Source organism: Sander lucioperca, chromosome 11, assembly GCF_008315115.2.
Source record: "Sander lucioperca isolate FBNREF2018 chromosome 11, SLUC_FBN_1.2, whole genome shotgun sequence".
Classification (NCBI taxonomy): domain Eukaryota; kingdom Metazoa; phylum Chordata; class Actinopteri; order Perciformes; family Percidae; genus Sander; species Sander lucioperca.
In genome coordinates, this window is record NC_050183.1 from 13,977,573 (window position 1) to 14,000,269 (window position 22,697).

The 22,697-nt window shown below is 42.1% G+C and overlaps 4 protein-coding genes and 1 long non-coding RNA gene across 5 annotated transcripts; 2 read left to right on the forward strand and 3 right to left on the reverse strand.

Annotated features, from left to right (window-relative positions):
* Nucleotides 1-682: 682 nt before the first annotated feature.
* LOC116059122 (histone H2B) lies at nucleotides 683-20,976 on the reverse strand. Its single transcript, XM_031312083.1, has 3 exons — nucleotides 20,575-20,976; nucleotides 4,450-4,455; nucleotides 683-696 (listed from the first exon to the last, which is right to left on the reverse strand). The coding sequence occupies exon 1, from the start codon at nucleotides 20,958-20,960 to the stop codon at nucleotides 20,586-20,588; it is 375 nt and encodes a 124-aa protein (XP_031167943.1). The 5' UTR covers nucleotides 20,961-20,976; the 3' UTR covers nucleotides 683-696; nucleotides 4,450-4,455; nucleotides 20,575-20,585.
* Nucleotides 6,429-7,407, forward strand: LOC118496208. Its single transcript, XR_004898709.1, has 2 exons — nucleotides 6,429-6,732; nucleotides 7,271-7,407. It is a non-coding gene; the product is annotated as an uncharacterized LOC118496208 (long non-coding RNA).
* LOC116059127 (histone H2A-like) lies at nucleotides 13,676-14,114 on the reverse strand. Its single transcript, XM_031312089.2, has one exon. It carries the CDS (start codon nucleotides 14,089-14,091, stop codon nucleotides 13,708-13,710), a length of 384 nt encoding a protein of 127 aa, XP_031167949.1. The 5' UTR covers nucleotides 14,092-14,114; the 3' UTR covers nucleotides 13,676-13,707.
* On the forward strand, nucleotides 14,815-15,325 carry LOC116059117 (histone H3). Its single transcript, XM_031312078.2, has one exon. The coding sequence runs from the start codon at nucleotides 14,864-14,866 to the stop codon at nucleotides 15,272-15,274; it is 411 nt and encodes a 136-aa protein (XP_031167938.1). The 5' UTR covers nucleotides 14,815-14,863; the 3' UTR covers nucleotides 15,275-15,325.
* Nucleotides 16,425-18,095, reverse strand: LOC116059113 (histone H1-like). The gene has a single exon (XM_031312072.2). The coding sequence runs from the start codon at nucleotides 17,602-17,604 to the stop codon at nucleotides 16,882-16,884; it is 723 nt and encodes a 240-aa protein (XP_031167932.2). The 5' UTR covers nucleotides 17,605-18,095; the 3' UTR covers nucleotides 16,425-16,881.
* Nucleotides 20,977-22,697: the final 1,721 nt, after the last annotated feature.

Here is a 22,697-nt window from a genome sequence, read left to right on the forward strand (position 1 = left end):
ACTAACTTTGAACACATATCAGTAACACCAGCGGTGGGACTACATTCATACTATGCTTAGTGCTAAGTAGGTCTTCAAATATTCTTCACAAGCAGAATCGGCATTTTTGCACGTAGGAAAAAAGTTTAAGACAATTCAACTCTCCGCCTGTCAACCTGCCTGCTCGTGTCTCACTGAAAATGAATGATAGGCGCGTCCATCGCTCCCCTCCCCGTCTGAAAATATCTGTATTCAATCTGAGCGGAGCTGCAGGCGATGTTTGTGGGGAAAAGACTTCATCAGTTACCGGACAGAAAGTGGATTTTTTTGCGAAAATGTGGACCTATAACGTTACGTCTCCTCGCTGCACCTGCTGCGGATTGAGACGTTTCCGAGCGGAGTATGAATGAAGTCAGAGAAACAGAAATAAGCTGCCGGTGTTTTCTGTCTGATATGGGATTATTTTAATGGACGGTGTTTGACGGGGCGTTCGGATCATTTCCGCATACTGATGCGGGAGATAGAGAGAGGTGAGGCGGACACAAACAGACACGAAGCGGCCTCTCTACCTCCAGCTCATCCGAAGACCGCATACAGGACAGCAACATAGAATACACAGAATACCAATGAATGGTAATATTTTAGACAGATTATGATTAAGATTATACAGTCAGAACTCCATTGAGTATTTTGGATATTCAGTGATTTTGATGGGATCTGCTTCCACTCTGGAACTTGAAATAAGGAATCATGTCATGAAATAATTCACAATGTCCCATCAGGCATGCATGTCCATCTTTCTACCCCGCCCTCTTGTATTTACTGTGATCATATGGCTGCAGTCCTATTTCGACATCACTGTGACGTTACCTGAGCTATAAACGCCTCCATCTCTCGTTTTTCAGTCTCTTTTGCCCATTTGCCACCAACACTGCAGGGAAGCTGAACATCCAGGTGAGTAAAATGTTTTCTTACATTATGCTGCATTTATGTAGGCATTTATGACGCCTTTGTCCACAGCGACTTAGCTGTGTGGATAAAACACATTGCATTAATAATAATAATAATAATAATAATAATAATAATGCAGTTATAGCTGCATCAGCTTGAACAAACATGCTAAATCTCTCAAAGTTCTCCGTTTAGAAAATAGTTTTTATTACTTCGGTAAAGTTGGAAAGACATTCACAGATTTTTTCCAACTTTACCGAAGTACTGGCGTTATTGGCGTCATATATGTGCCTCATTCCTGAGCGAGTAACTGTATGTTTAGAACACAGAGAACTATATTTTGCAAGCACATTACATTACATTTTGAACAGAAATTAAAACTCGCAAAAAATAATTTCGTTTGAGCAAACAAAAAACTATTCCGTGCTCAATAAACGTATTTGCATGTTTGCTATCATCCATATTAACGTGCAATAATAACCCCTCTCACTCATTACTCATGTGCCCTCTCAAAAACTCTTTCTCTGCGCGGGGAGCGCACAAAGTTCAGAGGATGAGAGCGAGGGAGACATGACCGGAGCGCAGCAGCGTCTACCTGGGCGCAGAGGGTTTTTGAGAGGGCTGTAAACTGCGTGAGAGGGGTTATTATCTATATCCATATTAACTTGCAATAATAACCCCTCTCACGCAGTTTACTCGTGTGCCCTCTCAAAAACTCTCTGCGCACAGGTGCCAACATTTGGTCCTCAAACTCCGGGAGATTTGTGCGGGGACATGGCGGGGGGCGGGGGGGGTGCTGTTAAGTGTACTGTAAGTGTTAAGTGAGTTCAGCTTGCATCACGTTTTCTGCCTCTGTCTGTCCTTTCGTGATGAAGGATGAAATCCCCTGTGTGCCCTTATGTGCCTCTTCTGCGCGATGGTGCCGCTGTGTTTTAATGTGCTGAGTAATGTCATTTTTCCCGCCGTGCGCTACATTAAAATCACACCTGTGTGACACACCTTACAAAAAGCGTGGAGGTTGTATGACTAGGTAAGATGCATGTAAATTGTTGCGCCCAACACTGTTGAAATTTACAGTTATATTTCGATTTCTGCCATGTTTATCTGCTCGCTTTCGGGTCTGAACTTTCCGTGAAGCTTGCGCAGAGATCAACTGGGTTATAGGTTGCCAGGTTGAGGGTTCTATGTTGCCAGGTTGAGGTGACAAACGGGTTGAAGATTGTGTATGGTGTGTGGATTGTGTGAATAAGATGGGTTTCATACAAGATCTGGCAACGGTTCAACATCAGACAAGCATATTGGTTCGAATATTTATAAAGGAGTTTGGGCCATGCAAATTACGGGAGTTTCCCGGGAAAAATAACAAACCGGGAGGGGTCCGGGAGATAGGGCTAAAAAAAACGGGAGAAACCCGGGAATAAGGGTTGTTGGCAGCTATGGTAGACGCTGCTGCGCTCCGGTCATGTCTCCCTCGCTCTCATCCTCTGAACTTTGTGCGCTCCCCGCGCAGAGAAAGAGTTTTTGAGAGGGCACATGAGTAATGAGTGAGAGGGGTTATTATTGCACGTTAATATGGATAATAGCAAACATGCAAATGCATTTATTGAGCACGGAATAGGTTTTTGTTTGCTCAAAGGAAAAATATATTTTTGCAAATGTTAATTTCTGTTCAAAATGTAATGTAATATGCTTGCAAAATATAGTTCTCTGTGCTCTAAACATACAGTTAGCCTACTCGCTCAGAATGAGGCACATATACAGTATAAGCCTGCATAGAAACGCAGGCTTTAACTGTGACTGAGAAGCTTTCACTTCATGCTTTTTGCACACCAAGTTTTTGTTATTTCTTGCGACAGAAACCCAGTCTCAGATAAACAGTCGAGGATGTGCATTGTTGAACACATTGTAAAACTTTATGTTTGTAATTATACTTGAATTAACGCGTGATTTCCTGGGCCGTTTTGTCGTCGAGAGATGCTGTGATGGGAACATGTCTAGACACAAACCTGAGGCACTTATTGAACATCATGCATTTCCCATTTTCATACACCGCTTCTTCAGGCCATGTTTGTAGTTATTACTTGACATTAAATATGCCCAACAATTACAGAAAAGCACTAGTTGGCTTCTTAGATCTCAGGCTTTCTCCAAAAATACCCGTGATGAGACGACTTGCGTGTGAATAATCCATAGACTGTTAACATCAATTAAGTGCTTTTTTCTCAACCCTAACCCAAACCACACATACAGTAGGAGGGAGAAGTGTGTGTGTGTGTGTGTGTGTGTGTGTGTGTGTGTGTGTTCTATCAGTGTTGCAAGTTGGTTGGTCATAGCTGGTTGCTAGTTGCTAGTTGCTCAAAGTTTCTCTCCAGGTTGAAAGAGTGAGCATACAAAAACGTGCTAATGCCACAACATTACAGATAACCAAACCAGGAAGTGCTGAACGATACACCACTGATTATGTTGTTGCAGTGGTACATCAGTAACACAGCACCTGCATATCATAGTAGTAGAACATGTCATTAAGTGATGCATCCCAGTGGAGCATGACAGACTGAATGGTTATGAAACCAAAAACCAACAGCGTTAAACCACTAACATCACAAGCCTCCAGAACAGACGTCACACACCATCAGACATGTTTTCATCTGTAAAACACGGCTAAGTGTGTACTGTGTGAAAGACATTTTAAGATGCAGTGTGTTTATTTGTGTGGGTCATTCTGTCGCCGTCTGATTCAGACAGATATGTCCAAATAAAAGCACACTTTTGATGACTTTTCTCAAAAACATGTACTAGGTTCTCCAGTCAGTGCCCTTGAGCAAGGCACTGGCTCAGATCTGGAGTTGGTCCCCGGGCACTGTGATTGGCTGCCCACTGCTCCCTTGAGAGATGGGTTAAATGCAGAGAATGAATTTCGCTACATGTATGTGTATGTGACAATAAAGTACCTTTACCTTTACCTTTCTCCTGTCCCCTGTTTTTCTCAGGATGGACTGCTTCAGACCGGATGCTCCAGCTGCACTGAGAGCCTCCCTGCTCTATGACAGCAACAATGATAATGGAGCTCTGTGGACCAGGACCAGTCAGGACGCTCCCCTCCCTCTCTGTTCCTCCTCCCATCCTCCTGACTCCAGCTGCCTGGTCTGTACCAACCAGACGGTCTTCGTGGTGTGTCGTAACCTAACCAAAGGAGTCAAAGTGATGATGGAGGCTGGAATAGACCAGGTCATCCTCTCAAAGAGTGGTAAGAATCTCACAGATATCTCCACCCTGATACAGTCTGAGTCCACTGAGGCTACATCTACATCTACATCTACAGCTACACTACTGCCGCGTTTTCAAGCCCCTAAACAAACACATTTAGAAACACTGCTGCCCCCGTTTTGGTTGGAGACTCCGGGGTTGTAACAAAAATATTCTATATATGTGTTTTCTTCCAGAATGCCCTGAACCGCCTCCTTACTCTGACGGTAAGTGTCCTTTACTGCTTTACTCTTTCTGTCTGATAGTAGGAACTAAGGCATGGATACCCGACCCGAGCCCGACGGGTCCCGACGGTACCCGACGGGCCAGGCCGGGTTCGGACAGATATTTAGAAATGATGGTCGGGTTCGGCCCCGGCTCGGTCACATCAGCGTGATAAGGCATTTGTTGTAAAATGGTGCTGCGGCTCCTTTAAGAGAGCTCAGTGTGTGTGTAAAGTGGGCAGAAGAGAGATAGAGAAAAGAGGAAGCAGACGTGTAGATGCGACCGGAGCAGAGTTGGTGGAATAAGTTTAAGTTTTGTACACAGTGTGTGCGGTGTCCGAGATTATCTCCAGACTGAAAACCAAGTTCATTCATCTGCTCACCAGAAACGGGATTTTAACCCCGACGTTATATAACGTCGGCCCTGGAGGTAACGAGCCTCCCCTGGTTTTCTGACCACGGTCGGAATCGAAGCGATCAGGAAAGGTTAACACACTGAACATTTTAAATTAAACAGATTATTAATGTGCGCTTGTTCCCCCGTGTGTGCTGATGACCTCATCTGTTGACATTTCCGAATGCCTTCCAATTGCTTAATAAAAGCTTTCCACAGAAACAAACATTAGTATGATTAGTATGAGAAAAAAAAACAAGATTTTAACTGTGTCGGGCTCGGGTCGGGCTCGGACATAGATATCATAATGCCTGACGGGCCGGGTTCGGTCACGGCTCTGTCGGGCTCGGGCCGGGTTCGGACGGAAAAATTCGGCCCCGATCCAGGCTCTAGTAGGAACCTCTGGCTCCAGATGTGTTCAACTCTGTGTAGACGCACAACTAAAACTGTTCACGCACACAGTCAGAGTTATGCAGACGTGTTCTTCTGTCAGATTTATAAAGAGGCACGTACGCCTAATTTTTGTTTTATAAATCTCAGTCATTGTAGAAGTGGGCGCGCATGCACGAGCCTCATTTCCTCTCCCACCGGTAGCTGTGAACGCATGTAGAGACTATGTGTGCCGGGCTTTGAAGCCAATTTTACAAATTGTCCAAAACAGTGGAATTACATCTTCAGAACATTCTTCATTTTAATATATATTTATTTATATATCAAAGAACACAAGTAATATTCTAAAAGGTGACTTTAACTTCTACCAAAGTCATTTTCTGGTAACATACTTGTACTTTTACTCAAGTACTTTTATAGAAGACTGACGACAACCTCGACAAACAAGCTTTTACCACAACGTCCCCCCCTCATATCTCATGTCACCATCTCACCGTCAGATTTCTCTAGAAAACTGTGTGTACGCTGGTCTGAAGTACAGGTCAGGGCTTCACATTGGTATGAAAGATGTGCACGTAGTTGTTGTGCGTACTCATCATGTAAATGTGGTGGAAGTTTTCGATGCAGCAGGTGTTAGAGGTTTTGGAAGTAAAATAATTGTGAAACAAATAAAAACAGTCTTAGACTAAACCAAGTTAGGTTTTTGTATTTCATTATAAACTTGCAAGTTTACAAGGAAGCACACATTTCACAGAAGGCACGCAGCACAGGTGTGGAAAGTCTCTTCAAATGAGTGAACAGAAACACAGAGCTTATATACCCAAACTGAAAAGGGAGTGATATCCCCACATGGTCTGGTCTAAACATGACTTTGAATCTTTTTTACTGGAGCCTCAGTGTCCCTGCCTTCGCCCCACTATCACCCCCGGGTCACATTCCCCATACATCTTGGACTGGCAAGGGAGCAACCGTACAGACAAGAAGATGTTTTACATTTACATTAAAGGCCGTACGCATTCAGCTCCAGACTCCCTGGCACCTCATACAGGATGAAAATATCAACGTCTTCATGTGGAGATGAGATAAGCTCCCTTCAACAGTTGTGAGAGAAATACAAAAAGAAATAAAACAGAAAAAATATAGAGAATCATGCTTAAATGAAATTTTGCCATTACATAAACATCCAGCCCCAGGTGTGTTAGACCCCTCCCCCTCTGGCAGGTAACTAACTGACTGACTAAACTATTTATAGTTTTTTTTTATTTTAGTTTAGTTATTTTGGGGTTCTGCACGTCCATGTTTCATGTTGGATCGTTGTTGTTTTTTGGTAAATATTAGATTTTTGTGTCTGTTGTTTAAGAGTCAAACCATTTCCAGCTCTGTCTTCCTCGTGTCTCACTGCTGCTGTCTGTGTCTGACAGATGTTCCACAGTCACAGCTGCCTGTTATCATTCCCTTCATCCTCATCCTCCTCATCCTCATCATCATCATCATCATCATCATCATCATCGGGGGGGTTTTCTGTAGGAAACGCTGCTGGAAGAGAAGGTAGGTGGAGTTGTAGCGCTGCTGGTTTGCTGAGGTTGTTCCTGAGTCGCCCAAACCTCTCATACATCACCTCTGGTTATTAAAGGAGCTCTAAGCGATGTCACACGTTTTTTAGGCTACAACATTTTTTGTCACATACAGCAAACATCTCCTCACTATCCGCTAGCTGCCTGTCCCCTGAACACACTGTAAAAAACTTCTCCAACTTCTGGAACACTGTTTGTTATGTTTGGTGGTGCAGGTTGGCGCAGTTTGTTTTTGTTGCCGTTTGTGGAGCCTGGGCTGTCTACAGAGACCGCGTTTTTTTACAGTGTGTTCAGGAGACAGGCAGCTAGCAGATAGTGAGGAGATGTTTTTTACAGTGTGTTCAGGGGACAGGCAGCTAGCAGATAGTGAGGAGATGTTTGCTGTATGTGACAAAAAAAATGTTGTAGCTTAAAAATCGTGTGACATCGCTTAGAGCACCTTTAATATAAACGTTGTTGAGTTTCTTTGCTTGTCTTGAAACTCTGTCAGTGACACTCTTCTTTGTTCACAGAAATCAAACCCAGACTCACACAGAAGAAGAATCATCCTCCATGACACCATGAAGGAGACTGAGAGACATCTTTTCTACTTTTAACATGAATTTTTAACTTGAATTTTATACTGTAATAAAAGTGGATGAAAAGATCTGTGAACTGTGAGGGTGATATTTTAATCTATATTCTCTTTTCTTTGACAAACATCTTTAAACTTTTCCTTCAGTTACACCGTCTACACGGCAGAGTCCCAAGATGACTTTGGATATGTCTTTTTATCCATAAATCAGAAAATACTGTCAACAGCCATACACAAAAATCCATTTTCTCCATGTTGTTATGTATAAAGGTCCTAACACACCAAAAAGACGGCCGACCGTCGGCAAAGGTCCAAAAAGTGCCTCAGAACACACTGAGGCGACGCCGACTTGAGCGTACGCTCTGCGCGTGCGCGAAACGTAATACGTCTCCATACCAGCAGGCGGCGCTGCTCTGTATTGTTTCTGTCGGTACACGATCCGTTCTGCCTGCACGATCCGTTCTGCACATGCGCAAGATAATACTGTTTTACCGAGGATACGACCTGCACGATCTGTTCCACGCTAGCCTATGGCTAGCCTCCACCGGGAAGCTAACGTTAGTTTAGCTAACAGCTAATTCGGCTAACCGCTATCTGACAGCTAGATTCAGTCTAAAATAACGTTAACTCAAACGTAATGGGAAAAGCAGGCTACAGCTAAATTAAGACTTCACAGTAATAACAATAAAGACAAGTATTGAGTGATTGGATTTTAAATGAGCACAAGTAAAGTAGAGCTGACGTAACAGCTGTTATATATGTTAGGTGTTTGTTATATATGTCAACGTTTATTTTTAAAGTTTTATTTTGAGGGTCTTTTAAAGTTATTACATGCTGTCTGCAGCTAGCTGTTAGCCAAATTAGCTGTTAGCTAAACTAACGTTAGCTTGCCTGTGGAGGCTAACGGCAGACCGCTACAATCAGCTAGCGGTTAGCTGAATTAGCTGTTAGCTAAACTAACGTTAGCTTGGCTGTCGACCGGAAGCGTGGAACAGATCGTGCAGTGTCGTAAATCCTCGTACAACCGCGCATGCGCGAACATTTTGCGCATGTACAGAACGGATCGTGCAGGCAGAACGGATCGTCTACCGACAGTTTCCATTAACAGTCTGATTATTTCCCAGAAAATGAAAACCGGCAGCTGATTGGACGAACGCGTCACGTGGGTCTTTTTTCTCCGGAAATTCACAGCCAGACTGTCATGGCGGCTCGTTCAGAATACGATCTCATATTGGACTAAAATAGTTCACCGAAACGTGTTTCTGAAAACATTTTAAGAGAGAAATAGGCCGTGCAGTTGCTGAATCTGTCTTCATTTCAGATCAACAAAGGTCAGTTTAAAAGATTTTCGTCAGATTTTGAGCGGCTCATCTGCTCCCCATTTCCGGGTGAGTCCCGACTGCCCTGTCTCTGACTGAACATGTCAGGTCGGCCAAAATGAAGGCCGACGGCTCCTCGGACGGCCGACGGCACGGGACACACCGAACAGACTCGAGTCACCGACCTCGCCAGACGGCCCGACGCCTGATTATCAGACTGGTGTGTCTCCTCTATAAGATGTTGTATGAATCAGGCTGTGAATGAGATCTGAACAAAGCCCTGTGTAGAAACCTTCAGAATATAGATAGGAGTGAAAGAGTAAAAGTTTGGTTTAAGTGCTGCTGAAGAGGAGATTTCAGGACACCAACGGGGGGGGGTGCTGTGTGATTATAGTGTCTTTCCGGCTACTGACGTACGGTACGGTACGTACAAACGGTACGTACAAACGGGGAGTTTGGGGGGGAGCCCATTATCTTGTTGGCCTGTTTTATTATTCGTGCATGTTTAGTTTTGTGTTGGAGGGGGGGGCACTGTACCAGGCTGAGATGTTGAAAGTGAGTATGGATTGGTTGAGTCATCGGTAAACCACGGTTCAAAAGTCCCTGCTGACACTAAAAGCTCTAAGTTTCCTCAACAGGTGTAGGCGCTGCGTGACAAAAACAGTTTAATATTTCAATGAGAGTTTCTATTTTGCTTTCAGAGAGTCTTACATAAACTGCATTTCCTGCAGAGAATAGGTGTGAATGCATCTCACATATTAGCCTACTGCGGTTAATTACGTCCCAAAAAATAAAATTCCCCAAAGTGAGTCCTGAGAACGTTTGAATCTTAATCTGAGTCATCACAAAGCAAGTAAGTTCTGCTGACTCGTTCTAGTATTTTCACTGTTTCCTTTGTACTGTAAACGTCATGTGTATATTATTAATGCAGTAGCCTATACGTATGTTTGTCAGGTTCAAGTTGATATTGAGAAGTTATCATGAATTCAGTCGACGGATACTTCAGTCTTATTAGGAGTCTTTGTACAGTGAGTTCATGATGTATTGAGCACCATGTTTCCTGTATGTTATGCAGCAGTGGAAGAAGTATTCAGATACTTTATTACTGCAGTAAAAGTACTAATACCACACTGTAAAAATACTCTGTTACAAGTAAAAGTCCTGCATTGAAAATGTTACTTCAGTGTGTAAGTATCATCAGGAAAATGTAGTTAAAAGTCAAGTACATCCTCCCACTTTAGAAACTGTGAAGGATCCAAACAGTTGCATGTATAATAGTCTCACACACACACACACACACACACACACACACACACACACTTCTCTTTGTGTGTTTAATGGTCTAATCATCTCAGCTGGACTTGTAGCCATTATATTGTTGACTAGTTTACTTTATAATCAAACATCAGATGTTATAAACTACATGTGTTCTGTGTGCAGTAATCTTAATGTGTAAAGTAACTTTAGACTAAAGCTGTAACTGATGAATGTAGTGGAGTAAAAAGTACAATATTTCTCTCTGAAATGTAGCGCAGTAGAAGTACAAAGTGACATGAAAAGAAAAGACTCAAGTAAAGTACAAGTACCTCAAAATTAGGACTTAAAGTACAGCACTGGAGTAAATGTACTTAGTTACATTCGACCTCTGGATATATCGATGCACCCGCTGTCTTAAGAAGTGTTTAACTTGGAGAAGGTTCCCTGCTTTAACCGTGTGTGTGTGTGTGTGTGTGTGTGTGTGTGTGTGTGTGTGTGTGTGTGTGTGTGTGTGTGTGTGTGTATGTGTTGGGCTGTAGTTGGACCTGTTGTGGACCAGGAAGCAGAACGTCATGTACAACCTGGTTGATTTGCATCTGTAACATATAGTTGAATGGGTTCAGTTTAAATTCTACTAAATTGGAACAACTACGCCATCTACTGTTAAAAGACGGATATTAGTACAGAGAACCACAGCAATGAAATACAATGTGCATTGGCACTCTCTCAGCACCAGTCAATAAGTAACAATTATAAATAAATGACATTTAAAAACATCCAAGCACAGTAAACATAGTGACTAATCTCAGACCTCAGCCCTCCTTCCTGTTGTACTATCATTCAGTAGCCTTATAGACCTTATTCACGGCAGACATGTTGACATGTCATAGTAGGAAATGCACAGGTGTATTCAAGACCATTAATGATGGCTGCATACCACTTAGGAGAGGCCCTGGTGTTGTTCATGCTGACTCACTGAAATAGCTTAAGCCTGGTTCACACGGCAGGATAATTAGGCCGATTTTAGCCCCGATTCCCCCCTTCCGACAATCTTAAGGATGCACCGATTATGGTAAAATAATCTGATCAGATGTTCCTGCCGTGTGTGGTGTGTTAAGACTGCTCTCGTCTGCTCGGAAGGACGTCGGGACCGCTCCCATCTCAAATCGGGGATATCCAACATGTTGGATTGTTTTGGCCCGATACCTCCTTGTGTGTGGTGTCCCCCGGGGACAAAAGAGCACGCAGCCTGTGGACTGTGGCGTGTAGCCAATCAGAAAGCGAGGTGACGAGGCGGCGAGGAAAGCACCGGGAAACAACATCAAAACAGCCGCCGGCACGGCGCACCAGAAAGTCCGGTGGACGTCGGAGATAAGCAGAGCAAGTATAGTCCATTCTCGCGTTGTCTCCACGTCTTTGACCATCGCCTTTTCTTTTGATAACGTTTTTTTCCGGTTAAAAACCAACTACAAACTATCGCCACTGCATCTGTCGGTACACGATCCGTTCTGCCTGCACGATCCGTTCTGCACATGCGCAAGATAATACTGTTTTACCGAGGATACGACCTGCACAATCTGTTCCACGCTAGCCTATGGCTAGCCTCCACCGGGAAGCTAACGTTAGTTTAGCTAACAGCTAATAACGTTAGTTTAGCTAACAGCTAATTCGGCTAACCGCTAGCTGACAGCTAGATTCAGTCTAAAATAACGTTAACTCAAACGTAATGGGAAAAGCAGCTACAGCTAAATTAAGACTTCACAGTCATAACAATAAAGACAAGTATTGAGTGATTGGATTTTAAATGAGCACAAGTAAAGTAGAACTGACGTAACAGCTGTTATATATGTTAGGTGTTTGTTATATATGTCAACGTTTATTTTCAAGTTTTATTTTGAGGGTCTTTTAAAGTTATTACATGCTGTCTCAGCTAGCTGTTAGCCGAATTAGCTGTTAGCTAAACTAACGTTAGCTTGCCTGTGGAGGCTAACGGCAGACCGCTACAATCAGCTAGCGGTTAGCCGAATGAGCCGTTAGCTAAACTAACGTTAGCTTGCCTGTGGAGGCTAACGGCAGACCGCTACAATCAGCTAGCGGTTAGCCGAATTAGCTGTTAGCTAAACTAACGTTAGCTTGGCTGTCGACCGGAAGCGTGGAACAGATCGTGCAGTGTCGTAAATCCTCGTACAACCGCGCATGCGCGAACATTTTGCGCATGTGCAGAACGGATCGTGCAGGCAGAACGGATCGTGTACCGACAGCATCCTCTTTGTCCACCATGATTGTTTACTCTGAAGTCACGTTTGATCTCGAGGGATTTTGCGAGATTTCCCGTCTGACCTGGGAATGCTCAGGAGTCAAATCGGTTCGTGTGTGATGTGTTGATTTTGCCGTGTGCTGCGCACCACACGCTGTACGACCAAAACTGTTAGACCCGGGATTTTTTATCGCCGTGTGTGGAGTCTCTCAGGATTGGAAAATCGGCCGACAATTTTAAAATCGTCCCGTGTGAACCAGGCTTTACTGGGACACTTGATGGAATTGAGCCATCGTTAAGGTTATCAATTTCAGCTGTGCTTTTCCTACTATGACAAGTCAAAATGTCTGCTGTGAAAAAGGTCCATTACCTGGTAGGGGTGGGGGGAAAAAAATCAATACAGCATAGTATCGCAATACTTTCTGTGGCAATACTGTATCGATACACAGACGCCAAGTATCTATCTTTTATTATATATGTGTTGGTCAGTTTGTCTGTTTGATAATCCCATTTTGCAGCAATAACATTGAAGTGAGATGAACAAACAGAAATATATATTTTTTAGATAAAACAGATGTTGACAAAGTTTCCTTGCAGGGACATCATTTGAAATTAAGAAAAATTTGAAGTTGGAAAAAAGGTAATGAATTGCAATATATCGCAGAATATTGTTTAAAATATATGTTTAAAATCGCAACGTGACAAGTATCGTGATGATATTGTATCGTGAGGCCTTTGGTGATTCCCACCCTATTACCTGGGGGTAAAAACTACCCCTGAAATGTGATGTGCACGTTGGGATGATCTGCAAACGTTTCCCTGATGGAAGGTGGGAGAACAGATTGTGTGCAGGATGACTAGAATCCTGCATAATACCGAAGAGTACAGAAGTAACTAAACTAACTAAACACTCTTTGATAATACTGCCTCCTTAGTGCTGCGTTTACCAGTAAATGTTTTGGAGCGGTTCCAGTGGAACCCCAATGATTTTAGATGCAGTTTCGACCACCTTTGTCAAAAGATAAAGTTCTTCCTCGTGCTTGTGGATAATCTAGCCGTAACTACTTGAAAAGCACTGAAGTTTGTTATCTCAGATACAATACTTGTCATAAGTTAATTTGGCAATGGGTGTATTTAGTTACCAGGTAAAACATGAATAAAAACAATCATGTTTTACCACTTGAAAAATATTTGTGCAGTCTTTCCAGACAGCGCATGCCAACTATTCTTTGAGATGAGCATTCAGTTTACTTCCATTGTGAATACAGAAAGGCTGATTAAATTGTTGTTACAAACATGACAGATTAAAACTTAAAGTCACGTAGTCATCTACGTTATCAGTCATTAGTTTCATGTGAAAGAAACTAAAAAACAATGCCGAATAGTTATCCAAATCCATTAGTGTGTGCATAATATAAATTTAGTTTAAATGCATAACAGCAACATGGGAATCAGTGCTCTTTATCAGGAGTGTGTTTGGCTCTTAAAAGAGCCTTTTGGGGGGCTGATGTCCAGCAGTCAGAGAGGGAGAGCCTGGGTTGTTTACTTCTTGGCGGGCTTCTCGGTCTTCTTGGGCAGCAGGACGGCCTGGATGTTGGGCAGCACGCCGCCCTGAGCGATGGTCACTCCGCCCAGCAGCTTGTTGAGCTCCTCGTCGTTGCGGACAGCCAGCTGCAGATGGCGGGGGATGATCCTGGTCTTCTTGTTGTCGCGGGCAGCGTTTCCAGCCAGCTCCAGGATCTCAGCGGTCAGGTACTCCAGCACCGCCGCCAGGTACACGGGGGCTCCGGCACCGACACGCTGAGCGTAGTTCCCTTTGCGGAGCAGCCTGTGAACACGGCCGACTGGGAACTGAAGCCCGGCCCGAGAAGAGCGGGTCTTGGCCTTAGCCCTGGCTTTGCCTCCGGTTTTTCCTCGTCCAGACATTTTTTGCGATGATTTCTCAGAGAGAGACTGTGCCATTAACAGCGCAAACCCTCCCTTTTATATCCGCGGAGCTCTGCGTTTTGGCGGGCTTGTTGAAAGGATTGCCGCTCCAATCAGCAGCGGAGATTCCGCCGCGGCGCTGAGCCAATCAGCAGCCAGAGGTCTGAAGCAGCGTCACCATCTCGAAGCCGGTCGTCAGTTTAAGAGCTCCCTGTCTCATTTCTTCACATTTGACTATCTGGAGAAATAAGAAACAATGGTGAAGACCGTCAACATGTCGATGTAGTGGTATTCTCTGTGGATGAAACAGAATACTTAAAAGTTGAATGAGTATGATGGATTTTCTACTTTGTCTTACACCAACTGCCCTCGTGGGTTTATGAGACAACAGAATATTAATTGTAGTGTTCGGTTCAAACATTTCATTTCAATTTAACAAATTACAGCTCGTTATTAAACAAAATATCCAGTCTTCTCTCCCAAGCTCCTTTCTCAAAATACACAACTCAAATCATCCAGCCAACCATTAAACGATTGTTAAACACACAGAGGAGAGAAAAGGAGTCTTTCTGTGGCCGTTATTCAGCCGTTGTTCGAGCGGTTAAGTTTGAATTCCCTTTGTCCAATAGCTACTCAGCTAAAGCGCGCGTGTCTCCTTGCCTGGACCAATCAGCGCCGCCGTGGCTCCGGCAGTTCCTTTATAAAGCCGCTGTTCTCAGTCTCCCGGCATTCTTTCTTTAGCTGTGAACACAGAGAAGACAGAGAAACTAAAATGGCCAGAACCAAGCAGACCGCCCGTAAATCCACCGGAGGAAAAGCTCCCAGGAAGCAGCTGGCCACCAAGGCTGCCCGTAAGAGCGCCCCGGCCACCGGCGGAGTGAAGAAGCCTCACCGTTACAGGCCCGGTACCGTGGCTCTGAGGGAGATCCGTCGCTACCAGAAGTCCACCGAGCTGCTCATCCGCAAGCTGCCCTTCCAGCGCCTGGTGAGGGAGATCGCTCAGGACTTCAAGACCGACCTGCGCTTCCAGAGCTCCGCCGTCATGGCTCTGCAGGAGGCCAGCGAGGCTTACCTGGTCGGCCTGTTCGAGGACACCAACCTGTGCGCCATCCACGCCAAGAGGGTCACCATCATGCCCAAAGACATCCAGCTGGCCCGCCGCATCCGCGGAGAGAGGGCTTAAACTCACTCAGCACCACAACACACTCACAAAAAGGCTCTTTTAAGAGCCACACACAAACCCTTAAAGAGCAAACTCCTGTTTACATTTCTTTTTTATAAACTCACTTTACTAGATAAGTCCTGACTGCCATATAGACTCGATTTTAGGATAGTTATATAGTAACCTATTTTAACGTGTTAAGCAATACAACAAAGTCATGAGTCTGAAGTACATATGGCAACATTTAGCTCACCTCGTTCAGAAATTGGGCGCACAAACAGCAAACTTTTTAGCCTTTTGAGTTGAGAGGGAATTGATACACAAATGCAGAAATCGGGGACTGTGCCGGCACACATCTGATCTCAGCAGCTTTCATTAAACTGCCTGCAAACAACATATATCACAGTTTAAGGTGTGCAACACGATACTTACAAAAAACCTGCAATATAACTTTTAGAAAGGGAAACCAGGCTGTGCAGGTTGTCAACAAATATACATCAGCTATGTGCAGAAGTTTACAGTATAAAAATCTCCAGAGATAAACGTCCCGGATGTGTGTTAATATGGTGACTGTGTGAGGGGGGGTTAAATTACTCACAATGAAAAAGGCAATATAGTTAATTCACGTTATGGTGACTATTCATTCTCTTTGTTTTATAAAATGAGTAGGCTACCCTTTTTACACTATAACTATTGGGCAAGGTGTGTGTGTGTGTGTGTGTGTGTGTGTGTGTGTGTGTGTGTGTGTGTGAGACTAGTGGTAAGATAAGGTCTTTTTTTCCACAGACCCTTTTTATTTCCCTACTCTTATAAAACTACATTATCTGACTTATGTGCAGTTTAGTGTCACAAATTATTTTCCAAAACATGAGGGTCTTATTTGAGACAGGTTAAGGTTAGGGTAACACAGGTGGTCTAGCAGGTTCATCATTAATTAAGGACATTATAAGGGGAATTTGGGACACTAAACTGCACGTATACCACATTATCTTTAGAGTTTTTACGAACCGTAATGCCTCATAACGAATAATAAAGTGGGCCTAAGAGCAACTAGATAACTTTGGTCCTTATTTTATAACAGTGAACTGTTTAGTTAAGTTGTGTTAATGTTTGCTGTATGCTTTTCTCAATACAGTCGCTAATGTATATTTATGTCTATTTATACTTTCTGTACATAACCCTCTATGTTGCTTATCTGTCACTGTAGACATGTAATCTGGAAAACCTGTATTTATCTAACCATACACTGTTGTACATAATTAATCTCTATCGTCTACATAACTGCACAGAATACTGCACTTTGGGATTTAATGCTTATTTTGCACTTCTAGTTGGATGGCAACTGCATTTCATTGGCTCTGTACCATAGACAGTATTATTATTATTATTATTATTATATACAGTCTATGCTCAGTACCTGTACTCTGCTAAATGCCAATAGCTAGTTGTAATGTAACCGTTATATTTCCCCTGTTACTCTCCCTCTTCTTCTAGCAGTTAAAGTCGTGATATATATATATAAGTAATGAGTCATTGGTTAATAACGTGAATAATAAACAGGAAGAGGCTCTTTGAGGAGATGTGGTGGCTCTTAAAAGAGCCTTTTGTTCATCAGAGCGATGACAGCTTTACTTCTTCTTGGGTGCTGCTTTCTTCACTTTGGGTTTGGCGACCTTCTTTGCGGGGGCCTTCTTGGCAGCAGCCGGGGCCTTCTTCACCACCTTCTTGGGGCTCTTGGCGGCCTTCTTGGGGCTCTTGGCTACTTTCTTGGCCGCTGCGGCGGGCTTCTTGACCTTCTTCGGGGACTTCTTAGCGGCCGCTGCCTTCTTGGCTGCCGGGGCCTTCTTGGGCTTCTTGGCCGCGGCGGGTTTCTTGGCGGCTGCGGGCTTCTTGGCGGCTTTTGGAGCCGCTTTCTTGGCCGCTGGCTTCTTGGCCTTAGTCTCGGCCGCCTTCTTGTTGAGCTTGAAGGATCCGGACGCCCCGGTCCCCTTGGTCTGGACCAGGGTCTCCTTCGCCACCAGGCTTTTGATGGCGGTGTTGACGCGGGACTTGTTCTTGTCCACATCGTAGCCTCCGGCAGCCAGAGCCTTCTTCAGGGCGGCCGCAGACACGCCGCTCCGCTCCTTGGACGCGGCCACAGTTTTAACGATCAGGTCGCGCACGCTGGGCCCGGCCTTCTTCGGCTTGCTCACCTTCTTTTTGGCGGCTTTTGCCGGCGCGGCGGCTGGAGCTGGAGCTACTTCTTCTGCCATTGTTTCCTCGTTTGTTCCGACGCAGCTAGTGATCACAGTGACTGAGAGAGAGAGACTGTTGGAGACTCCGGAGCACGAGGCTGCACTTAAACACACCATGAGAACCGTGGAGACTCAACCCTGCCCCTTGGCTCCTCCGTAGCAGTCTGGATGCCACTTTGTGTGTTTTCTCTTCACTGATAAAACCCTCCAAACTAAATGTTGGAGAAGTGCAGCGGGCTGAAAGTTGCGGGGCCGATAGCGGGCTCGTGTCTCTTCATGTTGAAGTCCCGCAGAGCTCTGGTGCTCTCTGCATTTTGTCTGTGGAGCCTCCAAACATCGCCTCTTCACCGCCGTGAACAGCACTGCTCGGCGGCTTTTCACTCTCATTTCTCTCCTAAAATGACTTCAAATGCATCACAATTGCACCAAAAGCTGTTTTCCAGACGGTCCACATGTTTGTTCAGGGACTCAAAGTAAAAACAACCATCTGTTGGTGACCAGTTTGTAATAAAATCCAGTTATTCTGGTGGCAGCAAACACACCGATGATGGCCGAGGCTTATGGTGCACTTTGGCCAGACTTCCTATCAGAGCTGCTCACTGTGGACATGTCCTCTGTTATTCTGACTTATTTTAATACAAATGAACTGCAACACTAATAATATATATATACTAATAACTTTACTTGTATATTGCACTTTTAAAAAACAACAAAGTGCTTTGACAGAAGAAACAAGAGCACACATACAAGTCAATACACAAACATAAACATCGTTGTTAAATCAGAAGATGGGACAAGCTCAGAATTTATTAGATTAGATTCAACTTTATTGTCATTGTGCAGAGTACAAGTACATAGACAACGAAATGCAGTTTGCATCCAACCAGAAGTACAAAAAAAAAGCAGAAAAGGGCAATATGATATACAAGTATAGATGGTATAGATATAGATATATAGGATAGATATATAGGTGGTGCATAGACAGGACAAGAAATATAGTGCAGTGTTATAAGAGCAGAATAAATATGGCTATGTAATATGAACAACATGTACAGATATGTGCAATGTAGTAGCAGTGACATTATACTAGTAGTAAGACTAATATAGATCCAGTGTATAAGCAGAATATATAATAAGAATAACAGAATAAATATGGATATACTGTATGGACCATATGGACAGATATTGTTTATATAACAAACACAGTGACTCACAGGTGAAGCCACCTGTACAGACATTGTAAAAGCTTGTAATTGTAATAACAGTAACACATTATAATTTAGCACAAATCACCTGATTGATGTCTAACTCTTGTGTTGTCCTCCCAGGTCAAAATCAACATTTTTAGACACTATTTTTCCCCACGTTTTGCTCGCTTCTTTCAACGTTTTTGACACTTATTTCCCCCATACAGTATATTCACCACGACAACACACTTATTAACACTAGTTTTACACTTATTTTTGAATTTATGGTCAATAAACCTCATTTATATGACATTATCAAATGTTTGTGTTAGAAAAAAAAACAGAAACTATGAATGATTTGGACTAATGGTTAAGATCAGAGGAATGAAGGCAATGGATAGTCACAGATATGTCAACGTTTAGTCAGGATAATGCTATAAAACACCCAAAATTCAATGAGAGTAGAGATCTCATCCTTAATTTCACTCGTGAAGAGCGTTTTATGGAACCATCCATGTTATTTTGGGGCAAATTGGTTGAAAGAAACCCAAATGTCTCATCTGGAAACTAATAAATTTGAATTGAAGTGAATGGAAAACTGGTCAAATCTGACACGAGGACAACAGGAGCTTTAACTAAAGCATGACTCATGATGATTTTTAGTAGACTTACTGTTGCTCACCATTAACACATGATCAAGTCACTATGACTTCATGGGATTAGTTCACACTTTACATGACATCTTTTAATCCACAGCCAAATTACCTGGATTACAGTCACATAGGTTAAAAGTTTATTTCAGACCGATGCATTTGCCTCCCTGAAAGCAGAACAGTAACTATTCTCCTTTTACTGTCACAGAGGAGTGAAGAAACTAGACAATATTCACATTTAGGGAGCTGGAATCACGAGTTTTACTTATATTTCATAAAGAATGACTCAAAATGACGAAGAAGGCCGTTTGTGTACTAACAATTTCAATATGAAATAGCCATCTAAATAAAGAACTTTTAACTTGCTGCTAGAATAGGGCCTTGGACTTGTCTTCTTTAACTTTTGTGTCTTTAAAACACCACCAATATTTGTTGAACTTCTGAGCACTCGAGGCCTTTTCTCTTCTAGCGATTCAGTCGACAAGTAATGGATTAATCTTTGCAGCTGTAATGGGATGACGCTGTAACAGCTTTCAGTATGAGTTCAATATCGATGATGTAACAAACGTCCTCACAGAGATGTGTAATGAAGGTCTGAACACTGGCTGTATGGGTGTAATGTAAATATTGTATATGAAAGGTGATGAAAATGGCATTGATAACTACAGACATCTGACTATAATGAACACTCATTATGAAATATTAGCCAAAGTAATTATGAATAGATTAAATGATGCATTAGATGAAATTATAGACAAAGAACAAACGTGTGCCATAAAAGGCCGTTTAATGTGGTATAATCTCTTCTATATAATCAGGCTGGACCAAAAAAAAAAAGCCTGATTATATTTCCAGAGAATATTTATGGGCTGTAATGAAGTCTTACAGCTTTTCAGAAAGTTTTATCCATTTGATCAGATGTCTGTATGTTAAATCTAGTGTTGTATAAATGTAAATGGTGTTTTAATGGAGCCCTTTAATGGAAAGAGAGAGGGAACACAGGGCTACATCCTGGTTATCAGTTCATCAATTGATATTATGTAGACATTCAAAGTTTCTATTCAACATTTTATTTGTAGCCTACTTACCAGACACATTCATTAGGTTATGATGCGATGTTACCATTAACTAGATTTCGGATAACAGGGAACTAGAGGCCACACAATATACTTTCAAATAGAGAAACGTCAGCTCTTAGTAGAATGAGTGTGTGGCTCTTAAAAGAGCCGTTGTGTTGTCTTGGTAACAGCGGGCCAGTTTACTTGGAGCTGGTGTACTTGGTGACGGCCTTGGTGCCCTCAGACACGGCGTGCTTGGCCAGCTCCCCGGGCAGCAGCAGCCTCACGGCGGTCTGGATCTCCCGGGAAGTGATGGTGGAGCGCTTGTTGTAGTGAGCCAGACGGGAGGCCTCACCGGCGATGCGCTCAAAGATGTCGCTCACAAACGAGTTCATGATGCCCATGGCCTTGGAGGAGATGCCGGTGTCGGGGTGGACCTGCTTCAGCACCTTGTAAACGTAGATGGCGTAGCTCTCCTTCCTGCTCTTTCTCCTCTTCTTGCCGCCCTTGCCGGCAGCCTTGGTCACGGCTTTCTTGGAGCCCTTCTTCGGGGCGGACTTCGCTGGTTCAGGCATGGTTCCTCTCGGTACTTTACAGTAACGGTCGAATAGCGCAGAAGCTGGCGAGCCACTGTTCTTATACACACTTTATGCAAATGAAGCTGTGTCGCCCCCCTCCTGTGATTGGTCGAGCTGCTCTCTGGGTTGGAGCAGCGCCTTTCATCAGACCGGTACTTTTAAGTTTTCGTTCATATAATGGAGCATATTGTCCGATGCGTTGGTGTGTTAATTACTAATGTGAACAAACATCTTCGGAAATCGGTCCAGTATTGAGCGAGAATGCTGGAACTGGCTGAGATTATTGTGAATGTTAGTTTCTGACAAAATTATGGAAAGGATCAGGAAAGGAAGATGGACTCACTGTGAAACATAAAGAGCTGATACAAAAAATCCTGTGAATTGTTTGTCTAAAACTGTGGAAGACCAGATGTACAATGTTTCTACAGCAGACTGTGATAGACAGTCACACTGTGTAGATATAACTCACAGCACTTTATGAAAGATCTTGGACTTTACACACTCGATGCACATTATTATATTTTGCACATTATGCACTGGTTTGCACGTTTTTCTTTTTTATGTTATTACATCTACTGTATTTATAAACTTGTATTGCATGAACTTTAATAAAGAACTTTAAAAAAATACATACTCATCTGGGTCTATTTAAATACAGAAAAAAATACTTTACCTTTGATAAAAAAAAAGTATAAGTAAAGTAAGTAAAGTATAATATATCCCAAAAAGTATTAGTATACCATGTTGAAAAGTCATATAAAAAAAATCATAGTGTAGTATGTTGAAAAAGTCATAAAAAGTCATAAAAAATCATAATATAGTATGTTGAAAAAAGTCATAAAAAATCATAGTATAGTATGTTGAAAAAGTCATAAAAAATCATAGTATAGTATGTTGAAAAAAGTCATAAAAAATCATAATATAGTATGTTGAAAAAGTCATAAAAAATCATAATATAGTATGTTGAAAAAAGTCATAAAAATCATAGTATAGTATGTTGAAAAAAGTCATAAAAAGTCATAAAAAATCATAATATAGTATGTTGAAAAAAGTCATAAAAAGTCATAAACAATCATAATATAGTATGTTGAAAAAAGTCATAAAAAGTCATAAAAATCACAATATAGTATGTTGAAAAAAGTCATAAAAAGTCATAAAAATCATAATATAGTATGTTGAAAAAAGTCAAAAAAAATCATAGTATAGTATGTTGAAAAAAGTCATAAAAAATCATAATATAGTATGTTGAAAAAAGTCATAAAAAATCATAAAAAAATCATAATATAGTATGTTGAAAAAAGTCATAAAGAATCATAGTATAGTGTGTTGAAAAAAGTCATAAAAAGTCATAAAAAAAATCATAATATAGTATGTTGAAAAAAGTCATAAAAAATCATAGTATAGTGTGTTGAAAAAAGTCATAAAAAAATCATAGTATAGTATGTTGATAAAAGTCATAAAAATCATAATATAGTATGTTGAAAAAAGTCATAAAAAATCATAGTATAGTATGTTGAAAAAAGTCATAAAAAGTCATAAAAAAAATCATAATATAGTATGTTGAAAAAAGTCATAAAAAGTCATAAAAAATCATAGTATAGCATGTTGAAAAAAGTCATAAAAAATCATAGTATAGTATGTTGAAAAAAGTCATAAAAAATCATAATATAGTATGTTGAAAAAGTCATAAAAAATCATAGTATAGTATGTTGAAAAAAGTCATAAAAATCATAG

Excerpts from the sequence above, each read along its gene's own strand:
- LOC116059117 (XM_031312078.2), top strand. The coding sequence starts at position 14,864 with ATGGCCAGAACCAAGCAGACCGCCCGTAAATCCACCGGAGGAAAAGCT.
- LOC116059113 (XM_031312072.2), bottom strand. The coding sequence starts at position 17,604 with ATGGTGTGTTTAAGTGCAGCCTCGTGCTCCGGAGTCTCCAACAGTCTC.
- LOC116059122 (XM_031312083.1), bottom strand. The coding sequence starts at position 20,960 with ATGCCTGAACCAGCGAAGTCCGCCCCGAAGAAGGGCTCCAAGAAAGCC.
- LOC116059127 (XM_031312089.2), bottom strand. The coding sequence starts at position 14,091 with ATGTCTGGACGAGGAAAAACCGGAGGCAAAGCCAGGGCTAAGGCCAAG.